At 45.0% G+C, this 25,744-nt stretch overlaps 1 protein-coding gene across 1 annotated transcript in view; it reads left to right on the top strand.

Moving 5' to 3' along the window:
• The first annotated feature begins 13,342 nt into the window (after positions 1-13,342).
• Positions 13,343-25,744, top strand: part of LGMN (legumain) — a 35,879-nt gene continuing 23,477 nt past the window's right edge. Inside the window, exons 1-2 of the mRNA XM_027521182.1 lie at positions 13,343-13,450; positions 23,551-23,717. Coding sequence (XP_027376983.1) covers positions 23,580-23,717 — 138 coding nt within the window. The 5' untranslated portion in view covers positions 13,343-13,450; positions 23,551-23,579. The remainder of the gene's footprint in view (positions 13,451-23,550; positions 23,718-25,744) is intronic.

Raw genomic sequence — 25,744 nt, 5'->3', positions numbered from 1 at the left:
GTGGCAAAGAATCCACCTGCCAATGCAGGAGACATGGGTTCAATCCCTAATCAGGGAAGATCCCACATGCCATGGAGCAACTAAGCCCATGCCCCACAACTACTGAGCCTGTGCTCTAGGGCTGGTGCCCCACAACTACTGAGCCTGTGTGCCTGGAGCCTGTGCTCCACAAAAAAGGAAGCCACAGCGATGAGAAGGTCGTGTAATGCAACTGGAGAATAACCTCACTTGCTGCAAGTAGAGAAAAATCCCGTGCAGCAAGGAAGACCCAGCACAGCCTAATACTAGTAAGTAGATAAATTAATATTATTTTTAAAAAGATACAACACATTTAAAAAAATAACCTAAATAAATAAGTAAACAGAATAGCACACCGAGAGACTGTCATATATACCTGACTTAAGTATTATGCATAAGCTGTGACAGTTTCAAGTGTAGGGCTCCTGTTGCCCTGCCTAGGATCCCCTCACTCAGCCAATGAGCTCCCAGGTGTTGGCTGCTAAGAACTCACTCTGCATCTTTCTTAGGTTGGTTCCTACTCTGCCTTTGGTGAAGGGAAGCTGTCCCCCATCAAGAGATGCCCAGGAGTTTATACTCTTCTTCATGACCGACAATTGGCCAATGTGGGCATATAACAGCTCAGCCCACTTGCCTCTGGGTGGGACAACCTTTCTGGCACCAAGTGTGCTTCAGAGATCCCCATGGGATCAGGCTGAAGATCACCTCTTCGTGAACCCACATCTGTGTGGAGTTCCTTCCTTTGCCCTGTCCCTTTCCCCCACTCCCCGCAGGTTCCTCCTGAGAACACGTCTTGAACAACACACTTGCACAAGGATCGCTTCTCAGGCTTTGCTCTGGGGAACCGATCTATGACAGTTCCTACGGACTGTCCCTGTCTTCGAAGTATATCCTGATTTGTTTTGCAAAATATTATATGGAAAGTCATCTTTAAAGGGTCAGGTGATTCACTGTCCACAGCATTGCTTTGATACAAAGGATCTTTACATATTTGTTTCCGCATTGGTGGTCTGAGACACATCGCATTGCTCTTGAATCTGACTCCACAAAACCAAGATTTTTCCTCCCATGCACATGTTTTTACATTAAAAGAGTGATTTTAGAGAAGAAAAAAAAAGTGGAAGTGAAAAAAAAAAAGGACTATGGTGGTGATATGGTGGTGATATGATGGTGACATACAATGTGGCCAGAAATGAGTCTGAAAAACTGTGGGTTTCCCTTGGGTGGGTCACAGATTTCACAATAAGCCTTGTGTTTACTAGCACACATACACGCACATGTTCATTTATATAATTCAGTATTTCCCCTTAAAGAACCTACTCTATTAAAGTCAGTCAGGGGACTTCCCTGGTGGTCCAGTGGCTAAGAATTCCCCTGCCAATGCATGCAATGCGAGTTCAATCCCTGCTGGTGAACTATGATCCCACTTGTCAGCATTTAAGCCTGCACACCGCAACTACTGAGCCCATGGGCACAACTAAGACCTAGGGCAGCCAAAAAAAAAAAAGAACAGTCAGAATTCCTACCTTGTTGCTGTGGTTTGGTCGCTCAGTCATGTCTGACTCTGCAACCCCATGGGCTGCAGCACGCCAGGTTTCCCTGTCCTTCACTATCTCCCAGAGTTTGCTCAAACTCATGTCCATCAAGTTGGTGATGCCATCTAATCATCTCATCCTCTGTTGCCCCCTTCTCCTCCTGCCTTCAATGTTTCCCAGCATCAGGGTCTTTTCCAATGAGTTGGCTCTTCCCATCAGGTGGCCAAAGTATTGGAGTTTCAGCTTCAGCATTAGTCCCTCCAATAAATATTCAGGGTTGATTTCCTTTAGGTTGACTGGCTTGATCTTGCAGCCCAGGGGACTCTCAAGAGTCTTCTCCAACACCACGGTTCAAAAGCATCAATTCTTCAGAGGTTAGCCTTCTTTGCGGTCCAACTCTCACGTCCCTACATTACTACTGGAAAAACCATAGCTTTGACTATACAAACCTCTGTTGGCAAAGTGACGTCTCTGCTTTTTAATATACTGTCTAGGTTTATCATAGCTCTTCTTCCAAGAAGCAAACATATTTTAATTTCATGGCTGCAGTCACTGTCCACAGAGATTTTGGAACCCAAGAAAATAAAGTCTGTCATCATTTCCATTTCTCCCCCAACTATTTGTCATGAAGTGATGGGACTGGATGCCATGATCTTAGTTTTCTGAATGTTGAGTTTTAAGCCAGCTTTTTCACTCTCCTCTTTCACCTTCATCAAGAGGCATTCCTACCTTGGTCCTTCTGAAAAGCATACCCCACCAGGTAATGAAGATAACCTTGATACATCCTTGGAGGAGAAAAGCCCCAGATCAGCTTGATTCCTAACCCCTGCTCTCCAGGTTAAACTCCCTTATAGACTTTGGGCCATTTATTTAATTTTTCTGAGCCTTCACTTTTTCATTTGTAAAATGGAAATAGTTACAGCCTCTACTCCATAGATTTTATTAGTTAATTAATCCTTTAAAGGGCACTAAATGATAAACTCTGTTAACAGGTCCTGTTGTTGCTGTTAGTTGCTAAATCATATCTGACTCTTTTGCAACCCCATGGACATAGCCCACCAGGCTCCTCTGTCCATGGGATTTCTCAGGCAAGAACACTGGAGTGGGTTGCATTTCCTTCTCCAGGGTATCTTCTCCACCCAGGGATCGAACCCACATCTCTACTTCCTCCAACTGGATCTTTGTCAGGAGAAAGGGCAAGGGATGGCTTAAAGTTGCCAGTTAGAGGCTTCTCAGATTTGATCCTCTCTGGTTTAAGTCACTTTCCTTCAGATTGTGGGGGGGAAACTGATTAGTTTCTCAGGCTGTCTTCTTGGCAGAAATGGCTGGATATCCCCAAATACCCATTTTCTCTTACTTCCTGCAATAGAACTCTTGAATTTTAGCCAGGTTCGTGGCTACCCAACTAAAGACTGCATTTCCAAGCCTCCCTTGAAGCCAGGTATGACCATGTGCCTCAGCTCTGGCCAATGTACATGTACATTCTCCAGCCAGGTGCCTGGAATATGACATGGTGTGGAGCCACTTTGGACCAGATAAAGTCAACAACCCAGGAATGGAAATGCTCAAGACAGAAGGAAATTGGGTCCCTAACACCAGGCAATCTATCAGCCCTGGACTTCCAACACTTGTGTTTCACAAGACAAACTATCTTGTTAGTGTCACTGTCACTTTGGTCTTTGTCATAGGAGCTGACTCTGCATTCTAATTAACAAACTTTTTATTCCCTCCTCTCTTTCTCAAACAGTGTCTGGAAAAGGGCAAACTTAGTAGCCTCGTGGCCATCAGCAGTGAGCTCCATTTGGTTCTCCACTTGGAGTCTCACAGGCTGAAATCAAGATGTCGGTTGGTGTGAATGCCTACCTGGAGGCTCTGGGGAAGAATCCACTTCCGAGCTTATTCAGTTGGTTGACGGAATTATATTCCTTGTGGTTGTAGGAATGCTGTCCTCATTCCTTTGCTGGCTGTCAGCTGGAGACCACTCTCAGCTCCTCAACCTGCCTGAATGCTGGTGGCCCTTCCACCTTCAAGCCAACAACTTTCTCTAGCACTGCTGCTGCTGCCGCCGCCAAGTCACTTCAGTCGTGTCCGACTCTGTGCGACCCCATAGACGGCAGCCCACCAGGCTCCCCCGTCCCTGGGATTCTCCAGGCAAGAACACTGGAGTGGGTCACCATTTCCTTCTCAGTGCATGACAGTGAAAAGGGTAAGTGAAGTCGCTCAGTAGTGTCCGACTCTTTGCGACCCCATGGACTGCAGCCTACCAGGCTCCTCTGTCCGTGGGATTTTCCAGGCACTAGCCAGACCAAATTCTGCTTTTAAAGGGCTCCTACACATCTATGCTCATATGCCCAGATAATCTCCTTTTTGCCATATAACATAATCACAGGAATAATATCTCATCATATTCAGAGGTTTCACACATACTTAAGGAGGAGCAGATTAGACTTAAATGAGGGTCATTCTTAGACTACTGCCTATCATACAGGTAAATAAATGCTTATTGTTTGAGTGGAAATCCTTAAAAAAAAAACAACCAAGAAGAGACAGGGCCTCCCCTGAGTAAAGGAGCACAGCAAACAGCACTTATCTGTATCATTTAATTTAATTGATAAGTTAAATTAATTTATCATTTAATTCAGTTGATTAAATTGTCATTTAACTGTCATTTAATTCAATTGATAAATTTATTTAATGAGTATCTATTACATGACAGCTTATGCTTTTAGGCACTGTGGATATAGAAATAAATAAGATAGACTGGGTCTTGCTTTCAAGCAGCTTGTGTATTTATTTTAAAATATTTATTTCTTTGGTTGTACCAGGTCTTAGCTGTGACACTTGGGGTCTAGTTTCCTGACCAAGGATTGAACCCGGGCCCCCTGAATTGGGAGCATGGAAGCCTCGCCACTGGACCACTAGGGAAGTCCCTCAAGCAGTTTAAATTTTACTGGAGTCACAGGAAACTTACTAACAAATATATAAAGTGAGATTGTAAAGCAAAGTAAAAGGCTAGGGAATGGTGGAGGTTTGTGTGACTATTATAGGTCTGCGGGCCCAGGATGGCATCTCTGAGGAGGTGGTGCTATTTAAGCAGAAGCTAGCTATATGTCTGGAAGGGGAAGGGCATTCCAGGAAGAGGGAGCTGCATACACAAAGGTAAGAAAGTCATTAGGCTGGAGAGGAGTAACTCATGTGGCAGGAAATGAGGTCATGGGGACAGGTAGGAGAAAGGCCATGCGAGCCAGTGGAATTTTGTTCTGGAAGGATGGGATGGTTTTTAAGCTGAAAATCAAGATGAAAAGTTTTGCAAATAGAGAGTAGTGAGGGTTGCATGCAACGTGAAGGTAATTAATGCCCCTGAACTGCACATATGAAAATGGTTAAAATAAGCACATTTTATGTTATATATGTTTTACTACAATAAAAAAAAAATGGAAAAAAAAAAGAATAAACAGTACTTGGTCAGAGTAAAAACAAGAGTCAGGAGCCAGAGGGAACAGCATAATTACCTGCTTAGGGGAGGCACTTCCCTGACGGTCCAGTGGTTAAGACTCAGAGCCTCCAATGCAGGGGGCACAGGTTTGATCCCTTGTCAGGGAACTAGACCTCTACATGCTATGCAGCACAGTCAAAAAATAAAAACAAACAAACAAAATTAGGTTGTTACCAAAAAAAAAAAAAAAATGCTTAGGGGAAGGGAGGGTATGGACCATTAAAAAAAAAAAAAAGACCATCTGAAGAAGGCCTAAGGGTGTCTTCTAGGGTGTTGGCCAAGCTCAGGTTTTCATCCAGGGGCTGGTTACCTGGATGTATTTGCTCTGTGAAAATGTATGGAGCTGTACATTTATAATTTGTGCATTTTCCTCTATGCATGTTATACTTTCATTGAAATATTTAAGCTTAAAACAAGTCCAGTTTGTTTGTGGTGGGAGGACTTGAATGTAGGGACCCTCGGGGCTCAGGCTAGGGCCCAGCACTTATCATGTACTCAGTGAATAGCTGACACTTGGCTGGAATCGGAACTAAGTTTTTTCATTAGCTGGCACTAGTGATAAAGAACCCGTCTGACAATGCAGGAGATAAGAGATGAAGGCTGAATCCCTGGGTCAGGAAGATCCCCTGGAGGAGGGCATGGCAACCCATTCCAGTATTCCTGCTTGGAGAATCCCATGGACAGAGAAGCCTGGCGGGCCACAGTCCATAGGGTCGAAAAGAGTCAGACATGACAGAAGAGACTGAGCACACAGCACATGTTATTTCATTCTATCTTTACCACAGCTCTACGAAGCACAAAGAAGTGAAGCACTTGTCTAGGATCACACAGTCAGGAAGTGGTGGAGAGGGAACTGAAACCCAGGTGGTCTGGATTCACCATCTAGGCCTTTAGCCATCACATCCAATGGAATGAGTGAATGCTATATGCAGCTCGCTCTCTCTCTAAACTAGAGGTTCTCAACATGGGGGAAACGTTGGGCAAAGTCTGGACACATCTTTGGCTGCCACAACTTGAGAGAGGGGTGCTGCTAGCATTGGGTAGGTAGTGGCCAGCGATGCTGCTAAACATCTTAAAATGTGCAGGACAAGCCCACCTTCCCACCAACAAAAAATAACTGGGCCTCAAATATGTTAATGCTGAGAAGCATTGACAAATTTGCTCTCAGTTCAGTTCAGTTCAGTCGCTCAGTCGTGTCCGACTCTTTGTGACCCCATGAATCACAGCACGCCAGGCCTCCCTGTCTATCACCAACTCCCGGAGTTCACTCAAACTCATGTCCATCGAGTTGGTGATGCCATCCAGCCATCTCATCCTCTGTTGTCCCCTTCTCCTCCTGCCCCCAATCCCTCCCAGCATCTGAGTCTTTTCCAATGAGTCAACTCTTCGCACAAGGTGGCCAAAGTACTGGAGTTTCAGCTTTAGCATCATTCCTTCCAAAGAAAACCCAGGGCTGATCTCCTTTAGAATGGACTGATTGGATCTCCTTGCAGTCCAAGGGGCTCTTAAGAGTCTTCTCCAACACTACAGTTCAAAAGCATCAATTCTTTGGCAATCAGCCTTCTTCACAGTCCAACTCTCACATCCATACATGACCACTGGAAAAACCATAGCCTTGACTAGACAGACTTTTGTTGGCAAAGTAATGTCTCTGCTTTTGAATATGCTATCTAGGTTGGTCATAACTTTCCTTCCAAGGAGTAAGCATCTTTTAATTTCATGGCTGCAATCACCATCTGTAGTGATTTTGGAGCCCCAAAAAATAAAGTCTGACACTGTTTCCACTGTTTCCCCATCTATTTCCCATGAAGTGATGGGACTGGACGCCATGATCTTCGTTTTCTGAATGTTGAGCTTTAAGCCAACTTTTTCACTCTCCACTTTCACTTTCATCAAGAGGCTTTTTAGGTCCTCTTCACTTTCTGCCATAAGGGTGGTGTCATCTGCATATCTGAGGTTATTGATATTTCTCCCGGCAATCTTGATTCCAGCTTTTGTGTTTCTTCCAGTCCAGCGTTTCTCATAATGTACTCTGCATATAAGTTAAATAAGCAGGGTGTCAATATACAGCCTTGACAAAACTTGCTCTAGACCTAACCGATTACTTTCACACTCTCCCCAGCTCTTGTTGTTTTATAATCATAATCTCTTACTTAATCTCCCATCATTAGATAAGAAAAGACTTTGAACCTGCCGTGGTTCCTCATGGTTCTTATCTGTGGTGACAGTTATCCACCACATCCATATCCGGCTGAGCCTCATTAACCTCTGCTTATATGGAATGGTGGCAAGAGTCCCCTGATGGTGACTTTTCCCGTGATAATTTGGCCAGGGGCATTTGATGGGGAGATCCCCATGCCCATGTGTCCACAGGGGCCCTGCCATCTTCCTGCCGCCTGTGTGCTGTTTCAGCGCTGACCTCTGCTCCTGGTGCTTCCCATTGGCAGAGCACACCCCCTACCTAGGTGACATTCTGTGAGGGGGTACAGGAGCCCAGGCAGTGCTGAAATTCAGATCCCCATCTTCTTTTCCTCATTGGGAGTCTTAATTCATAGCTCAGCAGCCACAGGCATCTTATTAACACAGTGAGTAGCTAATATTAATAGGGCATTTACTTGGTGCTAAGTACTGGATTAATAAATTTAATTCTCAGAAAGACCTTATGAAGTAGGTACTGTTTATTCTTTCTTTTTTTTAAAAAAAAAATTCTTTTATTTATTTATTTGGCTGTACCGGGTCTTAGTTGCATCACGTGGGATTCAGTTTCCTGACCAAGGATGGAACCTAGGCCTTCTGCATTGGGAGACTGGGAGTGTGAAATCTTAGCTCCTGGACCACCAGGGAAGTCTGGGTGCTTTCTTCCCCACCTCCCCCTGCCCCCTGCCCTGCCGTTTGACAGTTGAAGAAACCCAGGCACTGAGAAGCTAAGTGACTTGCATAGGTCACACAGCTTATAAGTGGTAACACTGGAATTTGGATCCAGATAACTTGATGAGAGAGCACACCATGTACAAGTTCCCATGCCAAGCCTCTTGCATCTCAGCCTCCTCCCCATAGCTGGCCTAGGTTAGCCACCTTACAGCATCTTCTGAGGCTCATCTGACCAACACCAGGGATCCCTCAATTTTCAGTCACCTTCTCTTGTTTCAACTCTGAGCTCTGAGCCCACACTGCTGCTGAGGAAGACTGGGGGGACTACCCTGGGCCCTTTGTTTGCCTAAACATGCCTGGCACCAAGCCACCACATTCATTCCATTTCAAGTGTGAAAACGTAACCAGCCGGAGGTTGCCATTTATTCTGGGTGAACAGAGGGAGTGGTTAAGGATGCTCTGCCTCTCTTACTAGACAGTAAGTTCTCAAGTGTAAGGAACAGATTCCTATTTCTCTCCATGCTCAGTTACATCTGAGAAATGGAATATTTCCTGACACAACACATGGGTAAATATGGATGTCACGTCACCAGCAATTGCAGCCACTACATATGGTGAGCTGGTGAGCCCTGAGGGAACCCAGGAAGGAAAAAATACCTGCCATCTAGCAGACATCAGACAGCAGCTACTCCCTATGGTGAGCCCCGAGGAAGCTCAGGATGTAAAAACAGTATACTGTGCTGAGTGAGGTGCAACATCAAAGGATTGATTTCAGTGAGTCCAGATGCTTGCATCTTCCCATACCTAGTAAAGTGCTAAATTCCTTAACTTGGGTTATCTGGTTTTCTTTAACAATAACCTTTTTATGTTCAGACTACTTGTCCTTTATTGCAAAACTTCTATATAGCCTGGCTCCTCCTTGGAGCACTTCTCTCAGGGTTACTTGAGATGCTATCCCCCGGACTCGAAGTATTAAAAATTCCCACTGAATAAAGCATAATCCTCAACTTTTAGGTTGTGAATGTTTCTAAAGCCCGCACACCTGGCACATAACATTTATGCTCCTAGAACTGGACATGGAACAACAGACTGGTTCCAAATAGGAAAAGGAGTTCGTGAAGGCTGTATATTGTCACCCTGCTTATTTAACTTTTATGCAGAGTACATCATGAGAAACGCTGGACTGGAAGAAACACAAACTGGAATCAAGATTGCCGGGAGAAATATCAATAACCTCAGATATGCAGATGACACCACCCTTATGGCAGAAAGTGAAGAGGAACTCAAAAGCCTCTTGATGAAAGTGAAAGTGGAGAGTGAAAAAGTTGGCTTAAAGCTCAACATTCAGAAAACGAAGATCATGGCATCCGGTCCCATCACTTCATGGGAAATAGATGGGGAAACAGTGGAAACAGTGTCAGACTTTATTTTCTACACCATCACTACAGATGGTGACTGCAGCCATGAAATTAAAAGACGCTTACTCCTTGGAAGGAAAGTTATGACCAACCTAGACAGCATATTCAAAAGCAGAGACATTACTTTGCCAGCAAAGGTTCGTCTAGTCAAGGCTATGGTTTTTCCTGTGGTCATGTATGGATATGAGAGTTGGACTGTGAAGAAGGCTGAGCGCCGAAGAATTGATGCTTTTGAACTGTAGTGTTGGAGAAGACTCTTGAGAGTCCCTTGGACTGCAAGGAGATCCAACCAGTCCATTCTGAAGGAGATCAGCCCTGGGATTTCTTTGGAAGGAATGATGCTAAAGCTGAAACTCCAGTACTTTGGCCACCTCATGTGAAGAGTTGACTCATTGGAAAAGACTCTGATGCTGGGAGGGACTGGGGGCAGGAGGAGAAGGGGACGACAGAGGATGAGATGGCTGGATGGCATCACTGACTCGATGGATGTGAGTCTGAGTGAACTCCGGGAGTTGGTGATGGACAGGGAGGCCTGGCGTGCTGTGATTCATGGGGTCGCAAAGAGTCGGACACGACAGAGTGACTGATCTGATCTGATCTGATCTGATTGAGGAAGACTGTGAAAGCACAGTGGTCATGAGAACTGACTTTGGGCTTGGACAGACCTGAACTTGAAGCCCTGGTCACTTCCAAGCTGTGATCTTGGGCCAAGTACTTAACTCAGGGTGGGTAAGCTTTTTCTGTAAATGGTCACACAGTATACAGATTCTTTGGTGGGCCACATGGTCTCTCCTATAATAGCTCATCTCTGCCTTGTTCTCCCAAAGAGTCATACCTAAACCAATGGGTGTGGCTGTGTTCCTCTAGACTTTTATCCACAAAATAGGCAGTAGGCCCAGGGTAGTACACAGACCCAAGATTTGCAGTTTAAAATATATATATATATATATATAAAAGGATATCAGGGAGTTCCTTGGTGGTCTGGTGGTTAGGACTCTGCTTTCACTGCTGAGGGCCTAAGTTAAACTGTGGTGGTGTTAGGGGAATGACACTGATTGAAACTGCCCACCCTGGCCAGGCACCATAGAAACTATTTGCATAATTTGTTTTACGACAGGAGGTCCTAGTAAGGAACATGGAACTAATAAGCCTCCACCAACCAGAAGAGTTTTTCTGGAACTCTCTTGCTTTTTCCATGATCCAGCGGATATTGGCAATTTTATCTCTGATTCCTCTGCCTTTTCTAAAACCAGCTTGAATATCAGGAAGTTCACGGTTCACATATTGCTGAAGCCTGGCTTGGAGACTTTTGAGCATTACTTTACTAGCATGTGAGATGAGTGCAATTGTCCGGTAGTTTGAGCATTCTTTGGCATTGCCTTTCTTTGGGATCAGAATGAAAACTGACCTTTTCCAGTCCTGTGGCCACTGCTGAGTTTTCCAAATTTGCTGGCATATTGACTGCAGCACTTTCACAGCATCATCTTTCAGGATTTGAAATAGCTCAACTGGAATTCCATCACCTCCACTAGCTTTGTTCGTAGTGATGCTTTCTAAGGCCTACTTGACTTCACATTCCAGGATGTCTGGCTCTAGGTCAGTGATCACACCAAGTTCCAGAAAAACATCCGACACGACTGAGCAACTGAACTGAACTGAACTGAACTGAACCGGAAGAGTTCGGGAAAGGTCAAAAGGAGACACCACATGTCCACCTCCCAAAATCTTTCTCTCTGGCATCCATCTTGGCTAAACAAGGTGTGCACCGCCAGGAAGGACTGAGTCAGAATGATTGGCTAAAGATGACCCAGAAACTAATCCTATCACCATAAAACCCGAGACTGCAAGCCATGTGACAGAGCTGTTCTCCTGGGTTCCCTTACCCTACTGCTCTCCAACCGGGTGCCCTGTCCCAATAAAATCTCTTGCTTTGTCAGCAGACGTGTTTCCTCGGACAATTCATTTCTGAGTGTTAGGCAAGAGCCCAGTTTCGGGCCCTTGAAGGGGTCCCCTTTCCTGCAACAGTGGTGGAACTAATTTTACACAAGCCAACACAGCCAAGAGAGTTCCAGAAAAACATCTATTTCTGCTTTATCGACTATGCCAAAGTCTTTGACTGTGTGGATCACAATAAACTGTGGAAAATTCTGAAAGAGATGGGAATACCAGACCACCTGACCTGCCTCTTGAGAAACCTATAGGCAGGTCAGGAAGCAACAGTTAGAACTGGACATGGAACAATAGGCTGGTTCCAAATAGGAAAAGGAGTACGTCAGGCCTGTATATTGTCACCCTGCTTATTTAACTTATATGCAGAGTACATCATGAGAAACTCTGGGCTGGAAGAAACACAAGCTGGAATCAAGATTGCCAGGAGAAATATCAATAACCTCAGATATGCAGATGACACCACCCTTATGGCAGAAAGTAAAGAGGAACTATAAAGCCTCTTGATGAAAGTGAAAGAGGAGAGTGAAAAAGTTGGCTTAAAGCTCAACATTCAGAAAACGAAGATCATGGCATCTGGTCCCATCACTTCATGGGAAATAGATGGGGAAACAGTGGAAACAGTGTCAGACTTTATTTTTCTGGGCTCCAAAATCACTGCAGATGGTGACTGCAGCCATGAAATTAAGACGCTTACTCCTTGGAAGGAAAGTGATGACCAACCTAGATAGCATATTCAAAAGCAGAGACATTACTTTGCCAACAAAGGGTCTGGCTAGTCAAGGCTATGGTTTTTCCAGTGGTCATGTATGGATGTGAGAGTTGGACTGTGAAGAAAGCTGATTGCCAAAGAATTGATGCTTTTGAACTGTGGTGTTGGAGAAGACTCTTGAGAGTCCCTTGGACTATAAGGAGATCCAACCAGTCCATTCTAAAGGAGATGAGTCCTGGGTGTTCTTTGGAAGGACTGATGCTAAAGCTGAAACTCCAATACTTTGGCCACTTCATGTGAAGAGTTGACTCATTGGAAAAGACTCAGATGCTGGGAGGGATTGGGGGCAGGAGGAGAAGGGGACGACAGAGGATGAGATGGCTGGATGGCATCACCAACTCGACGGACATGAGTTTGAGTGAACCCAGGGAGTTGGTGATGGACAGGGAGGCCTGGCATGCTGCAATTCATGGCGTCTCAAAGAGTCAGACACGACTGAGCAACTGACCTGAACTGAACTGAACACAGTCACAACAAAAAAGATGAGACGAGAGAACCCATGAATGTAAGTCTCAATATCTTGTGCTCGATGTCCTTGGGCAGTACTGGACTTATAATAACTACATTCAACTCAACTTTCTGAGCTCCATACCATGGTACTTGTATGTATAGTATTTTACTTTTCTCTCCCTGTGAGACAATACCAAACGTTTGAGAAGTAGCATACGGATAAAAAGCACCGGATTCTGGAAGTAGACTGCCTGGCTCCGAATTCTGGCTCTGCCACTTCAGAGGTATGTGATCTTCCGAAAATTAACCTCCCTGACATAACTTTCCTTAGTTGCCCCGTGTGTAAAGCTGGGATGACATTAACAGTGCCTCCCTCTCCTAGGGTTGTTACCAGGATGAAACGGATCTGCACATCCCATCACCTGGGGTTCTTTAAAGACTCCAAAACCCAGGCCACAGGCAGACCAAAATCTTTAGGGAGAGGCAGAGGCATCAGTACCTACGAAGCTACTACCCTATGTGGTTCTAATTTGTGTACAAGTTTAGAAGCGGAGTGTTAAACGGCTTAGGGCGCTGGGGATCGATCCTTCCGGGGAATCACTGCGCCCCTGGTTCCACACACGTCAGAACCACCCTCCCACCCTCACCCCATCCCGCCCTAATTCTCTGGATACCGTCCTCCCTGCGTTCCTTTGCTTTCTGGGATCAGAAGGCCCCGCGAGGGCTCGCTGGGACTTGTAGTTTCTGCGACTCTCCGGTCTCGTTCTCGCCTCCCATTGGCTTTCGAAGACGCTCCTCCCCGAAGCTCGGCCAATCGCCGCGGCGCAGCCAACCCTCAAAGCAAGGAGCTAGGACCCTGCTCAGCAATCTCTGCAGGGAGGACGCCGGCAGCTCACTTCTTTGAGGCTGCGCACCGCGAGGAGTTCCCACGGTCCCGCAGCAGGTAATCAATATCCCTGGCAGGGGACTGGGGCCCGGCCCAACGCCCCAGACCAGGGTCGCCCATCGGCCGCAGATCTTGGCTTCATGTCTGGGATTTTCAGTTTCCCCGGCCTTTTTTTTTTTTTTTTTGAGTAAATCCATTTCTCATCGGGAGAAAGGGAGTTTTCGGCAAAGGATGACTTCCGATGAGCTCTCTCAGCCTTGCATCCCGTGGGGTTGGTGAGTTGGGGCTCCTTTTGTTGAGCGAGCTCTGGCTGGAAGCCCAGGCTCCTCCAAGAGCAGAGAGAAACAGGCGCGAGCTGAGAGCACATTTGCTAAGGTCCTATAGCCAGGGAATGCCAGGAGGGGGTCTCTTGTGTACTGTCTTAACAATCTAGAAACAACTCAGGTTGTTGAGGTTTGTAATGCTGAGGTTTCATCTGTTTCCAGTTAGTTCTTGGTAGCCTAAGGGGGAAGGGGTTATGTTAACCACAACAGCAAATATACCCAAAGGTATAAAAACATCCCTTCTGAGAAATCATAAAAGCTCCACTTCTCACAGGTTTGAGCTGGTGGGAGTTAACAGGATGATTCACATGAACCATGGAAGTGAAAGTTAGCAGGATTTGATCCCCTACTTCTATTAGAGTTGAGGTTTTACCCACGTGGTATTCAGTGCCAAGAATCTAGGGGCTGGGAGAAAGAAATTTTGTGAAAATAAATGTTCATGGTTTGAGACTTGCCCTGTGGTATGTAGTGAGTGGCATGGCCCAGCTGTCTTTGCTCCAGACAGTAATGTCTTTACTGCATTAGTTCGCAAACATTGGTTGAGCCTTACTAAGTTTTTTAAGCAGGGATTATTTCATAAAGGGGAGAGGCAGTTTATCGTGAACCATTCCAGTGTTCCAGGGGCAGCATCTAACCCTGCTTGTGGGAAGACGTAAGACTTTGCAGAGAAGGGAATAATTGAATGGAGTTTGAGGGATGGGCAGGAGCTAGCGCGATGAAAGAGAAGAGCCTTTCGCCTGGAAAATAGCATGATGAAGGCAGGAAAAGAGCACTGATTTTGGACCCGGAGTCCTGAGCCTGGTTGGAGCAAGGGATTTCATGTGGATAGTGGAAAACAGAGGCGCATCTTGCAAGCTTATAAGAGACTTGGATTTTGCCCTGAAAGCCCTAGAAACCGAATTTAGTAGATGTGTATCTTTGTTGTTGCTATTGTTTAGTTGCTAAGTTGTGTTGGACTCTTTTGTGACCCCATGGCCTGTAGCCAGGCTCCTCTGTCCATGGGATTTCCCAAGGGAGAATACTGGAGTGGGTTGCCATTTCCTTCTCCAGGGGATCTTTCCAACCCAGGGGAAGAACTCGAGTCTCCTGCATTGGCGGGCAGGTTCATTACCAGTTAGCCACGAGGGAAGCCCAGTGTGTATCTTAGATACTCTCTAATGTGGAAAAGTGTTGGAAAGAGGCCACACCAGGGAGCTCATTGCAGTAATTCCCAGGGGAATTGCTGAGGATTTTAAAGACAATTGCATTTGAATGAGAGGAGAGATGAGTAAAAGGTTGTGAACTCTTAAGTAAGTGAACACCATACCTAGTATTGTTCATTAAAAATATATTGAGGTGAATGCTGTCTCTTGAATTTTCCACCTATGACTATCTTTTTTAAGGAAATGACCAGCCTTTTTTTTTTTTTTCTTTCTTTAAACCACAGACATTGCTTTAGGCCAAAATTTGAGTCCCATTTTATGAAGAGGAAATCATCACAAATGTTAAGGATATTGAAATCTGGATGATTAGACATATGACTCAAATTATCTTGTAATCCAGGAGATAGAGATCAAACCCATAATTCAGTTCAGTTCAGTTCAGTCGCTCAGTCGTGTCTGACTCTTTTCGACCCCATGAGTTGCAGCACGCCAGGCATCCCTGTCCATCACCAACTCCTGGAGTTCACTCAGATTCACGTTCATCGAGTCAGTGATGCCATCCAGCCATCTCATCCTCTGTCGTCCCCTTCTCCTCCTGCCCCTAATCCCTCCCAGCATCAGAGTCTTTTCCAATGAGTCAACTCATAATTAGATCACTTTATATCTATCAGAGTAGAAATTATGAACTTTGTTACTCTCAAGAGTATCAATTGTTTGAAAGATATCAGATATTTGGAAGTATATCTTAGGATAGTACTGCTGCTGCTAAGTCGCTTCAGTCGTGTCCGACTCTGTGCGACCCCAGAGACGGCAGCCCACCAGGCTGCCCCGTCCCTGGGATTCTCCAGGCAAGAACACTGGAGTGGGTTGCCATTTCCTTCTCCAATGCATGAAAGTGAAAAGTCAAAGTGAAGTTGCTCAGTCGTGTCCAACTCTTAGCAACCCCATGGACTGCAGCCTTCCAGGCTCCTCCAACCATGGGATTTTCAAGGCAAGAGTACTGGAGTGGGGTGCCATTGCCTTCTCCATAGGACAGTACAGCTGCTAGCAAAATAGGTATATCTTAAGACTCAGTGGTTCTACTCCTAAAGTACCAGAGAGACATTTGCTTACAAGGCAATGAGTATAAGAATGCTTTTGCAACATTTTAATAGTTAAAAAAAAAAAAAGGTAACAACCTACATGTTTGTTAGTAGGAGAATTTTTATAAAGTGGATATATGTATTTTAAAGTATAATAAATTGATTGGAATGAAATAATTTACAATAGTGGTTACCTTGTGGTATGCGGAGAATGGGACAGGACAATGGGGGACTGTTTTATCTGTAATGTTTTATTTGTTTATGGGGAAAGAGGGTTAACAGATTTACAAAATATTAACAGTTGATCTGTATAACGGTAACAGGTATTTTATATTATATTTGTACATTTCTGTAGTTTAACGTGTATCCTTCAATTTCTTAAAATATAAGTTGTAACAAAATTAAAATTAAGAATTTACATCTAGTTATAAAAGTCATGCTCATTCATTTGGGGAAAGACTACAAACTATTATTAATCCTAGATTTCAAAAAATAGTAATTTGGGAGAAACTTAAAGAAATTCAAATGCCAAATAAGCAGTGAAAATAAAAATGTAGAAAAACCATTAACCAAAAATCAAATTCTTCTAGACATTAGTAAATTAAAAAATCTTTCTTGACTATGTGTATTTTGAAATATGTTACAGCTGCTTGTACATTTTGAAATGTTAAAAGATAATTTTTTAAAAGTGAAGGGGGCGACAGAGGATGAGCTGGTTGGATGGCTTCCCTGACTCAGTGGACAAGAGTTTGAGCAAACTCTGGGAGGTAGTGAAGGACAGGGAAGCCTGGCAAGCTGCAGTCCAGGGGGTTGCAGAGTCGGACGTGACTTAGTGACTGAACAACAACATCACTCTGTATATATTACTGTCAGTTGAAAGGAGATTCCAAGTACAAAGTACATTTGTAGATTAGAAATACTGAAATGTGCAATGGGCAACCTGGCTTCTTTCTTTCAAAGGGGGAGTCACTTGCACCTCCACTTAATAGAATGCATTTGCATGTTTTTAGACAATAATTATTTTCATTTCTAGTATCTACAGTTTACAGAGTTGTGGGGGAAAAAGTTCCATAGAATCATTGCAGGTAGATTCTTTACCAACTGAGCCACCAGGGAAGTCCTCCATAGCATCAGAATTAGGTAACTTTGAAGGACATGCTCTAATCTAGAATGTGCTTTGCTACTGAATCATAAATGTTCCCTATGAAAAAACATTGATTCTCTCACTTGGACAAAATCCATTTTTTTTTTTTTTGAGATTTGAGATCAGACTACTTGGATTTTCTTTTCTCTCTCTCTCTCTCTCTCTCTTTTTTTTTTTTTCCATTTTACTCTTGAAACAGAAAATCAAAGGATATGGGAACTGAATAGGCCCTTAATAATTTAGTTCTATCATCCCATTTGACAGATGAACAATTAAGGTGAGGCAGGGTCTCCCTGGACTTAGGAACTTAGTCCAGTAGTAACTTAGTAACTGTCCTGTATTAAAGAGAAATTTCACCTGACATTTGTTAAAAATGACAAGACGGGGGACTTCCTTGGTGGTCTAGTAGTTAGGACTTTGTCCTTCCAGTGCATGGGGCACAGGTTTGATCGCTGGTTGGAGAACTAAAATCCCACGTGCCATGTAATGTAACCATTTTTTTTTTTTTTTTAATGACAAGATGGATTTTATTCTAGCTGTTGTATTAGAGGAGAAAGACTTCCGTATAGAACTGAGCTCCACTCCAAATACATCAAGGACAACTGAGATTTATTGCCAGTAGGCAGAGTGGGAGGGTCAATGGCTGAAAAATTGCTAAGAGGAGCTTGATTAGAGGCCAAAGATGGGAGATCCTTGCAGGATTCTTGCTAAACCTGGGCTCAGTGGGCCAAAGTCTTGTCGGGAGGAGGGCTCAGAGGAACTTGACTTTAGTTCGGTAAAAGAGGGCTCCTTGTCTCCTGTCCTTGTCTCTTTTGCATGTTATCAGCCAGGGACCACTTGCATGATGATTTTGTTGTACGCCCACAAAGAACAGAGGGCACGATCTTAAAACCTGTAGGTTTGGAAGTCTCTTTACAGATGTCATTGTCTGCCCAGCTGCTTTGCTTGGCTTTAATGGTTCGCTGTCTCTAACCCAGAGCAAGTAGCAAGTACAGGGCTGATGTGGGAGGTCACGGGGGTGGTTAAGGTCTGGGCTTTGGTGTCAGACTTGGATTTGAATTTGATCCTGCTATTTAGATGGTCCTCTAACTGTAGCCTTGTTACTTCTATTGCTGCTGACAGTTGATCTAGTGTGTGCACTCGGGTCTGTCCCAAACCTCCCCTATTGGATCTGACCCCACTTGATGGTACTGCCTGAAGTGGAGTCCTTCAGTTGAATCAGTGACTTCATGTAGCCCTGTAACATGAGAGGGTCGCTGGACCAGTGGGAGCATCGAGGACTTGGCATTGGAGGCTGGTGACATTCATTTGTAAAGGCTTATCCATTGACAAACCACTTTGTGTGGTTCAAGTTCTCTTTTGATGGGCTCTTGTCCAACCAGTTTGTGTGGTTCAAATTCTCCTTTGATGGGCTCTTCTTCTAAGACCTTTTTATAACCAATTACCCATAAGTGTCTTAAAGTAGTGGGGTGATGAAGAGCAGGCATGTTGGGTATCCTGCTGCTGGAGGAAACTTGGAGGCCCCAGAGTGTGGGGTGTAGCCCTCCCACCTATGGTTACAGGGCCTCTGAGATACTCACAAAAACAATGCTTTTTTGGTGTGACAAGCGAGGTGGTGTAATAGAAGAAGCAATCTTTGGAAGCAGATCAGTGTGTCACCCGGCAGTACCACTTTCCACCAAGTTTCTCTACCTCTGCTAGTCTGTCTCAGCTGAAGCGGGTAATGAGCCTGCTCACAGGCTGTTGTGAGGATGGGAAAGTGTCTTGCACACTCCATGGTTCATAGATACCGACCCATATCCCGCCCTCCCTCCCTGTGCGGCATAGCAACAACAGAACACTCTTGGGGACTTTCCTGTCTCCCCTGGTTAGAGCAACAGCTCCCTGGGTCATTTTCTCCCTGCAAATGGTTAGCAGACTAAACACATACCCCTGAGCATCCTCTCAGAGGCCTTCCCACTCTCGGCACTTTTAAGAACTACCTTTTTCTTTTAAAGTTGTCACTGTATCCCATTATAAGGATGTATTATATTTGATTTAGGGCTTCCATGGTGGCTCAGATGGTAAAGAGTCTGCCTGCAATGCAGGAGACCCAGGTTCGACTCCTAGATTGGGACGATCCCCTGGAGAAGGGAACAGCAACCCGCTCCAGTATTCTTGCCTGAAAAATCCCATGGACGGAGGAGCCTGGTGGGCTACAGTCCATGGGGTCGCAAAGGGTTGGACATGACTGAACTGCTAACACACACACACACGCACACACATAATTGATTTGCTAAATAGTACCCTATTTGATAAAAGCCCCTGATGTTGGAAAAGACTGAAGGCAAAAGGAGAAGGGGGTGGCAGAGGATGAGATGGTTAGATAGGATTATCAACTCAGTAGACATGAATTTGCACAAACTCTGGGAGATAGTGGAGGACAGAGGATCCTGGTATGCTACAGTCCATGGGGTTGCAAAGAGATGGACATGACTTAGCGACTGGACAACAACAGACAACCCCCGTAAATGACCATTTATGTTGCCTCTGGGGTTTTCCTGCTACAAATGGGTGAGCTCCTTCACCTTCTTAAAATCTTCCCGTTTTGAAAAAACGATACTCGACACTCCCACCAGGACTTCCTCTTCTGCTTTTATTTCTTCCCCAGCTCTCATGACCACCGCACAACCTGTCTCTTCCTGCTAGAATGTTAGCTCTGTGAAGGGTTTCGCCAGTTTGGCTCCCTGTTCAGTCTCTGTGAGCACCTGGTGGGTGTTCAGGCCCTGTGTGTTGGACGGATGAGTAGACAGGAAGAAGTAGAAGACGGCGCCCGTGTGACTGGGGCCGTGGAGCGCCATGGGCAAGAAATAGCGGTCTTCCTGGGCCAGTTTGGCAGGGATCATTTACTTTTTTTTTTTTGGCTGCGCTGGGTCTTCATTGAGGTGCTTATCTAGTTGCAGCCTGTGGACTAAGTTACCCTGCAGCGTATGGGATCCTCGTTCCCCAACCGGGGATCACATCTGCGTCCCTTGCATTGGAAGGCAGGTTCTTAACCACTGAGCCATCAGGGAGGTCCCAGAGATCCTTGTTTACTTTTTATTCATGAACTTTTCACTCTGCTGAAACAAGAATCATAGATATGCCTCAAGATGATTTGTGACTTTGTTTTCCTGCTCTCGACTTGTCAAGAATAGCGCTGACCAGGAAATTGCTATCTGAAACGTGCTGTTTTGAGACGTGTTCATTGCTAAGGGTGATGGAAGGATTGTATTACTTCACGTCTTTCCTTCGCCCCTGGCCCCATACTGTTCCCACGGTATTAATGTACGTGTTTTTTAAGTGGCATTTCCCAATCGGTGTCACATGGTGAGGCTTGTAACTTGGTGTTGTATTCAAGGAACCACAACTCTGTGTTAATAATTAAAAAAAAAGACAAGAATATCGCCAAATGTTAACTCTGAAAATGTCCCCTGTGTATGAATAAGAGTAACTTGCTAGTGTTTTAGAAGAATGAAAAGTAAACTGGAATTTGTAAAAATACCCTGGTGGTGTTGTTTGCTTGCGGATTTAGGCAGTTGAGCTGGTGGCGTCTATTCTGTTGCTCAGGCAGCTCAACCATTCAACTCTAGTATATTTTATTTAAATATGAAAGGGGGAATTCCCTGGCAGGCCAATGACTAAAACTCTGAGCCTCCACTTCTGGGGGGCACAGGTTTGACCCCTGGTCAGGGGAACTAAGATCCCACATGCCATGAGGCACAACAGAAAAAAGAAAAGAAAAGAGAAGACAGAAAAGAAGAAGTCAGGCACTAGAGCCTCCGGACAGATCAGCCTCTTCAGGACTGAGTCACGTGATAGAGACTCAGAAAGCATGGTATGCAAACCAGGGAGCCTATTTTATGATTGTTGATGAAAGATAATAAAAACCCCAGACTGTACCTGTCCTGTGGGCTGAGAATACATTCTGGCTCCTGAGGGCGGGCCACAGAGACCACCTGTTTCAGTTTCATTGGAATGTAGCCGTGTTCACTGGTTTCTGTACCGTCTTTGGCTGCTTTGTGATGCAGTGGGAGAACTGAAGAGTTGTAATGGGGATGACTTGACCTGCAGAGCTGAAAATACCTACTTTCCAGCCCTTTACAGAGACTTTGCTGACCCCTGCCCCAAGAGAAGGCTTCCTGGGAGGCTTGCCTGCAGCCAGGAGGCTGCTGGTTGCATGACCTCCAGTATCACTGGCTCACCTTCCCCTCCAGTGTGGGGGCCACTGCAGAACTCTGGGGGTGGGAGCTGGACAGTCTCTTGCCTGACCTCACTGCTGCTGATTCATACCTTTGTATCACTTCCCCTTTTATTATCCCTCGGTGAGCCCTGGGCAGGTCAAGTGGACATGAGAAAACATCCTCTCATACACACGGACGTATTAATAGACCAGCGGGTTCCGGGGCTGGGTGGCCTGGGAAGTCCACTGCCCTCATCTGTGACTCATCTTGACCATTTCAAGGCAATCTTGAATCAAATCTGGGGCACATCATTGTAGTTGCCCATGCATCCATGACTTTGTAGTGGAGCTGAAGAAACCTGGATCTAGCACCAACTCAGATTCTATCTTGTTATCTGGCCATGCTGTGTACCACGCAGGATCCTAGTTCCCTGACAGAGACTGAGCCCCTGCCGCCTGCATGGGAAGCTCATAATCTCAACCACTGGACTGCCAGGGAAGTCCTCCCGCCTCAGATTCTTAAGTCTTACATGTGAAAAATTGAGTTCCTGGGAGAAGTCTTGCGGGGATAGAGTAGTACGGTTTCTTGACTAGGAAGCTGAGCTTCTGGGCAGAGCTGACTAGAGTGTAGTCCTGGACATCACCCAGAGCTTGTCAGAAATGCAGAGTCTCAGGCCCTGCCCATGCCTACTGAGTCAGACTCTGCCTTCTAACAAGCCCCCCAGGCGATCTGGGCGTATAGTTGGAGAAGTGCTGGCCCAAAGTGCCTTTACTTTTTAAAACTTGTACCAGACTCAGGGCTTCCTGTTTTTTCACTTGGAAGGAAATCCCATCATTTTGAGGTTTAGCACAGTCTTAGGCACAGATGCTGAGGATGATTTCCTAGACTTTGAGGTGTTTCATGCCTTAGCTGGCTCTGCAGTCCTTGAGGACAGAGGCTTCGTCCTGTCCCTACTGCGTTCCCAGCCCCCAGCACTTTTTCTGGCAGGGTCAGAGCTCAGGAGACTCTGACTGAGTAGGTGAATGAATGAGTGAATACATTAATGAGTGAGTAAATGAGCACTGTTTTGTCAAAAAGCATCAGAGGCAGAGGTTAGCCTTGCAACTGTTCTGTTCCGAGTTCCTACGTCTCAACGACTGTTTTTCCTCTTATCTCAGAATGGCAGGCCTGGCTTCTGCCATAGGAAGGCTTTTTTAAAAATAACATAGTCAGAACACAGGGCATTAAAATAGCATACTTGTCTGAGTAATTTCAGGGTGGCCAGGACTCGGCCTTAGTTCTGCCTTTTGTGCTTTAAAACTCTCTTTAAAGTTTTGGCCGTGAAGTGTAAGATTGGGCGTGTAGTTCATTAAGAATAAAGTCTTGAGATGCAGAACCATGTAGCAGAAAGGGTGGGCCAGGAATTCAGAAGGCGTGGGTTCTGGGCTGTGGCCAGTGCTGACTGTCTGTGAATATTGGGTAAGTCACTTCTCTCTTGTTTCAACCTCCCCACCCAGTGAAACAAGGATTAAAATGTTTGCCCAGCCTCTTGTACGGAATAATGTAAATGGGTTGTAAGCAGTATACAAAGACATTCATTTGGGCTGCCAGTGTTAGACGATAGCTTACCCAGATAGCTCACACACATAAATTGCCAGTGTTAGACGATAGCTTACCCAGATAGCTCACACACATAAATTGCCCCTCAGTATTTACATCAAGTGTATGTTGAATTTTTACAAGCTTTGTTGTATAAGTAATATATATTATTTGTAGTAAAGAGAGACAAAAAGAAAGATCATTCTTAATTCTACCCATCTACCACCCAAGAGTAACTACTGTTAGATTTTGTCTGCCTTCCACATTTTGCTATGCACACATTCTATGTCTGTTCTTTTCTTAAAACAGTTCATAGTATGTGGTAGATATTTTTCCGACACAGTGAAGTTTGTCAGTGAATTTTTTTTCCGTATTCCAAGTTGTGACAAAAGCTTTAAAAAGTTGCCCCTAGAGCTTCCTCGATATTCTTGGGTTTATTCTCCTAAGTTCAGCCCGTAGTGAAGGGGAGGCGCTGTGGGCAGCCCTCTGCTCCACTCCAGGGAAGTGGCAGCAGCGAGGAGAATGAAATTCTGCTCTGACATCAGTTTTATCCTCGGCGTGTTCTGTCTGGTGACCAAATAATCTTATCTTTTTGACCCATCTTCTGTGGTCTTGTCTTAGGGGCCAGTAGCGTTCTTCTGTTTTTGTCATTCTTTTTTCGCTTGACTCTGCCTTTGTCTTCCTAGATTTCTGCAGCGGAACTCCCGGGGGCAGGATGATTTGGGAAGTCACCGTGTTGCTCAGCTTGGTCCTGGGAACTGGTGCTGCTCCCCTGGAGGACCCTGAGGACGGAGGCAAGCACTGGGTGGTGATCGTCGCAGGATCAAACGGCTGGTATAATTACAGGCACCAGGTAAGAAAGTGACTCACCTCTTCCCGTATGACACTGGCAGTCTGTTAACAACCCTGGACATTGTTATTAGAAGAGACTTTTTATTTATTGTTTTTTGGTTTGGTTTTGCTTTGGGATGGAGTAGAAGCTACCAAGATTTTATTTATTTTAAACTTTTAATTTTGTATTGGGGTATAGCTGATTAACAGTATTGTGATAATTTCAGGTGAACACCAAAGGGACTCAGCCATACATGCACATGTATCCATTGTCCCCTAAACCCCCCTCCCATCCAGGCTGCCATGTGACATTGAGCAGATATCCCTGTGCTATACAGTAGGTCCTTGTTGGGTATCCATTTTAAATGTGGCCATGTGTACATGTCCATCCCAAACTCTCTAACTATCCCTTCCCCCCAGCAACTGTAAGTAGAACGGATGTTCCTCTTAGGTTGGCAAAAATTAGGGTGTTGATGAGGATGTGGAGAGCAGAACACACACCCCACCCCCAGCCCCGCCCCATTGCTGAGTGGATTATAAAGTGGTACAGTCATTTTGGAAACCATTTTGGCTGTTCCTCAGAATGGCCCGTATGTTGTCACCTCAGTCTAATGCAGGGATTCTCAGCCTTGGCACTGTTGACGCTTGGGTCCATCCAGGTAATTCTTAACTGTTGGGGGCTGTCCTACGCATGTAAGATGTTTAGCAGCATCCCTACCTCTGCCCTCTAGGTACCAGGAGCATCACCCAGCTACTGTAACAACCAAAATTGTCTCCAGACTTTGCCACATGTCCTTAGTTGAGACCTACTGGTCTAGCGCCTTCATTTTAGTAAATAAAGAAACTGAGACTTGAAGACCGGAGGTGGCTCGCGTGAGGCCGCATAGGTGCAGACAGGACTCTGGAAGCAGCGTCACAAGTCTGCTTGCCCTCCACACCCCTGCCCTGCTGCTCTGCCTTCACCCTTTCCTCCTCTTCTTTCCTGGCACTCTCAGCAAACCAGCCTGGCAGAAATTAGAGAGGAAAGAATCTACATTTGGCAGCCTCCAGGTGCAAATGTAAAATGGTGTAGCTGCTTTGGAGAACAGTCTGGCAGTTCCTCAAAGGTTAAACACAGAGTTACCGTATGACCCAGCAATTCCACTCTTAGGTATATATTCAGAAAAAAAAAGAATATGTACGTCCCCCCAAAAAAACTTGTACTCAAATGATTATAGCAGTTTTATTCATATTAGCCTAAAAGTAAGAACAATCCAAGTGTCCAGTAAATGGATAAACAAAAAGTATTGTCTGTCCACACAAGGTGTTATTATTTGGCCATAAAAGAGAACAAAGGACGGATACATGGCTTCAATAGGGCTGAACCTTAAAAACATTATCCTAAGTGAGAGAAGCCAGTCACAAAGGACCACAGGATTCCTTTTATAGATGGAAGTCTAGCGGAGGAAGCTCTAAAAACAGAATGTAGATTCGTTAGTTGACCAGGTCTAGGCAGAGGAGCGGACAGAGAATGACTGTTACTGGGTATGGAGTCTCTTTTAGGGTTGATGAAAAGGTTCTGGAATTAGAGAATGGTGGTGGTTGCGTGACTTGGTGAACATACTAGAAACGAGTGACTTGTATATTTAAAAGGTTGACTTGTGTGATGTGAATTATATACCTTCATAACATTGTTATTAAAAAAGTCATTGAATCTTTCAGTTCTCAGAGACGAGATGCACAGGCAGTCATAAGTAAACGCATTTGACCCCCACTGTGGGGTTATGTGCCGTCGGTCCAGTTCTTTTTCCCGATTTATGTTTACTTTCTGTTTCAACTGGTCACCTTTGAAGTGCTCAGTCACCAAGTGTGGCCAGTGGCTGCCAGATTAGACCTGGCATCTGTGCTTGTGACGGCTTAACAGGGCTGCCTCGTGAGTGTTTCGCTCCCAGGATATCAGTTTCATGATCTGTTAAAGAGGGGTTGGTTTAGGTGAACTCCCTACCAGCTCTATAATTTGATGATTATTGAATGACTTAGTTCTTGAATGCTTTTTATATGCTAGCTGAA

This window comes from Bos indicus x Bos taurus, chromosome 21 (assembly GCF_003369695.1).
Source record: "Bos indicus x Bos taurus breed Angus x Brahman F1 hybrid chromosome 21, Bos_hybrid_MaternalHap_v2.0, whole genome shotgun sequence".
Lineage (NCBI taxonomy): Eukaryota > Metazoa > Chordata > Mammalia > Artiodactyla > Bovidae > Bos > Bos indicus x Bos taurus.
This window is presented reverse-complemented; position numbering and strand designations above follow the sequence as displayed.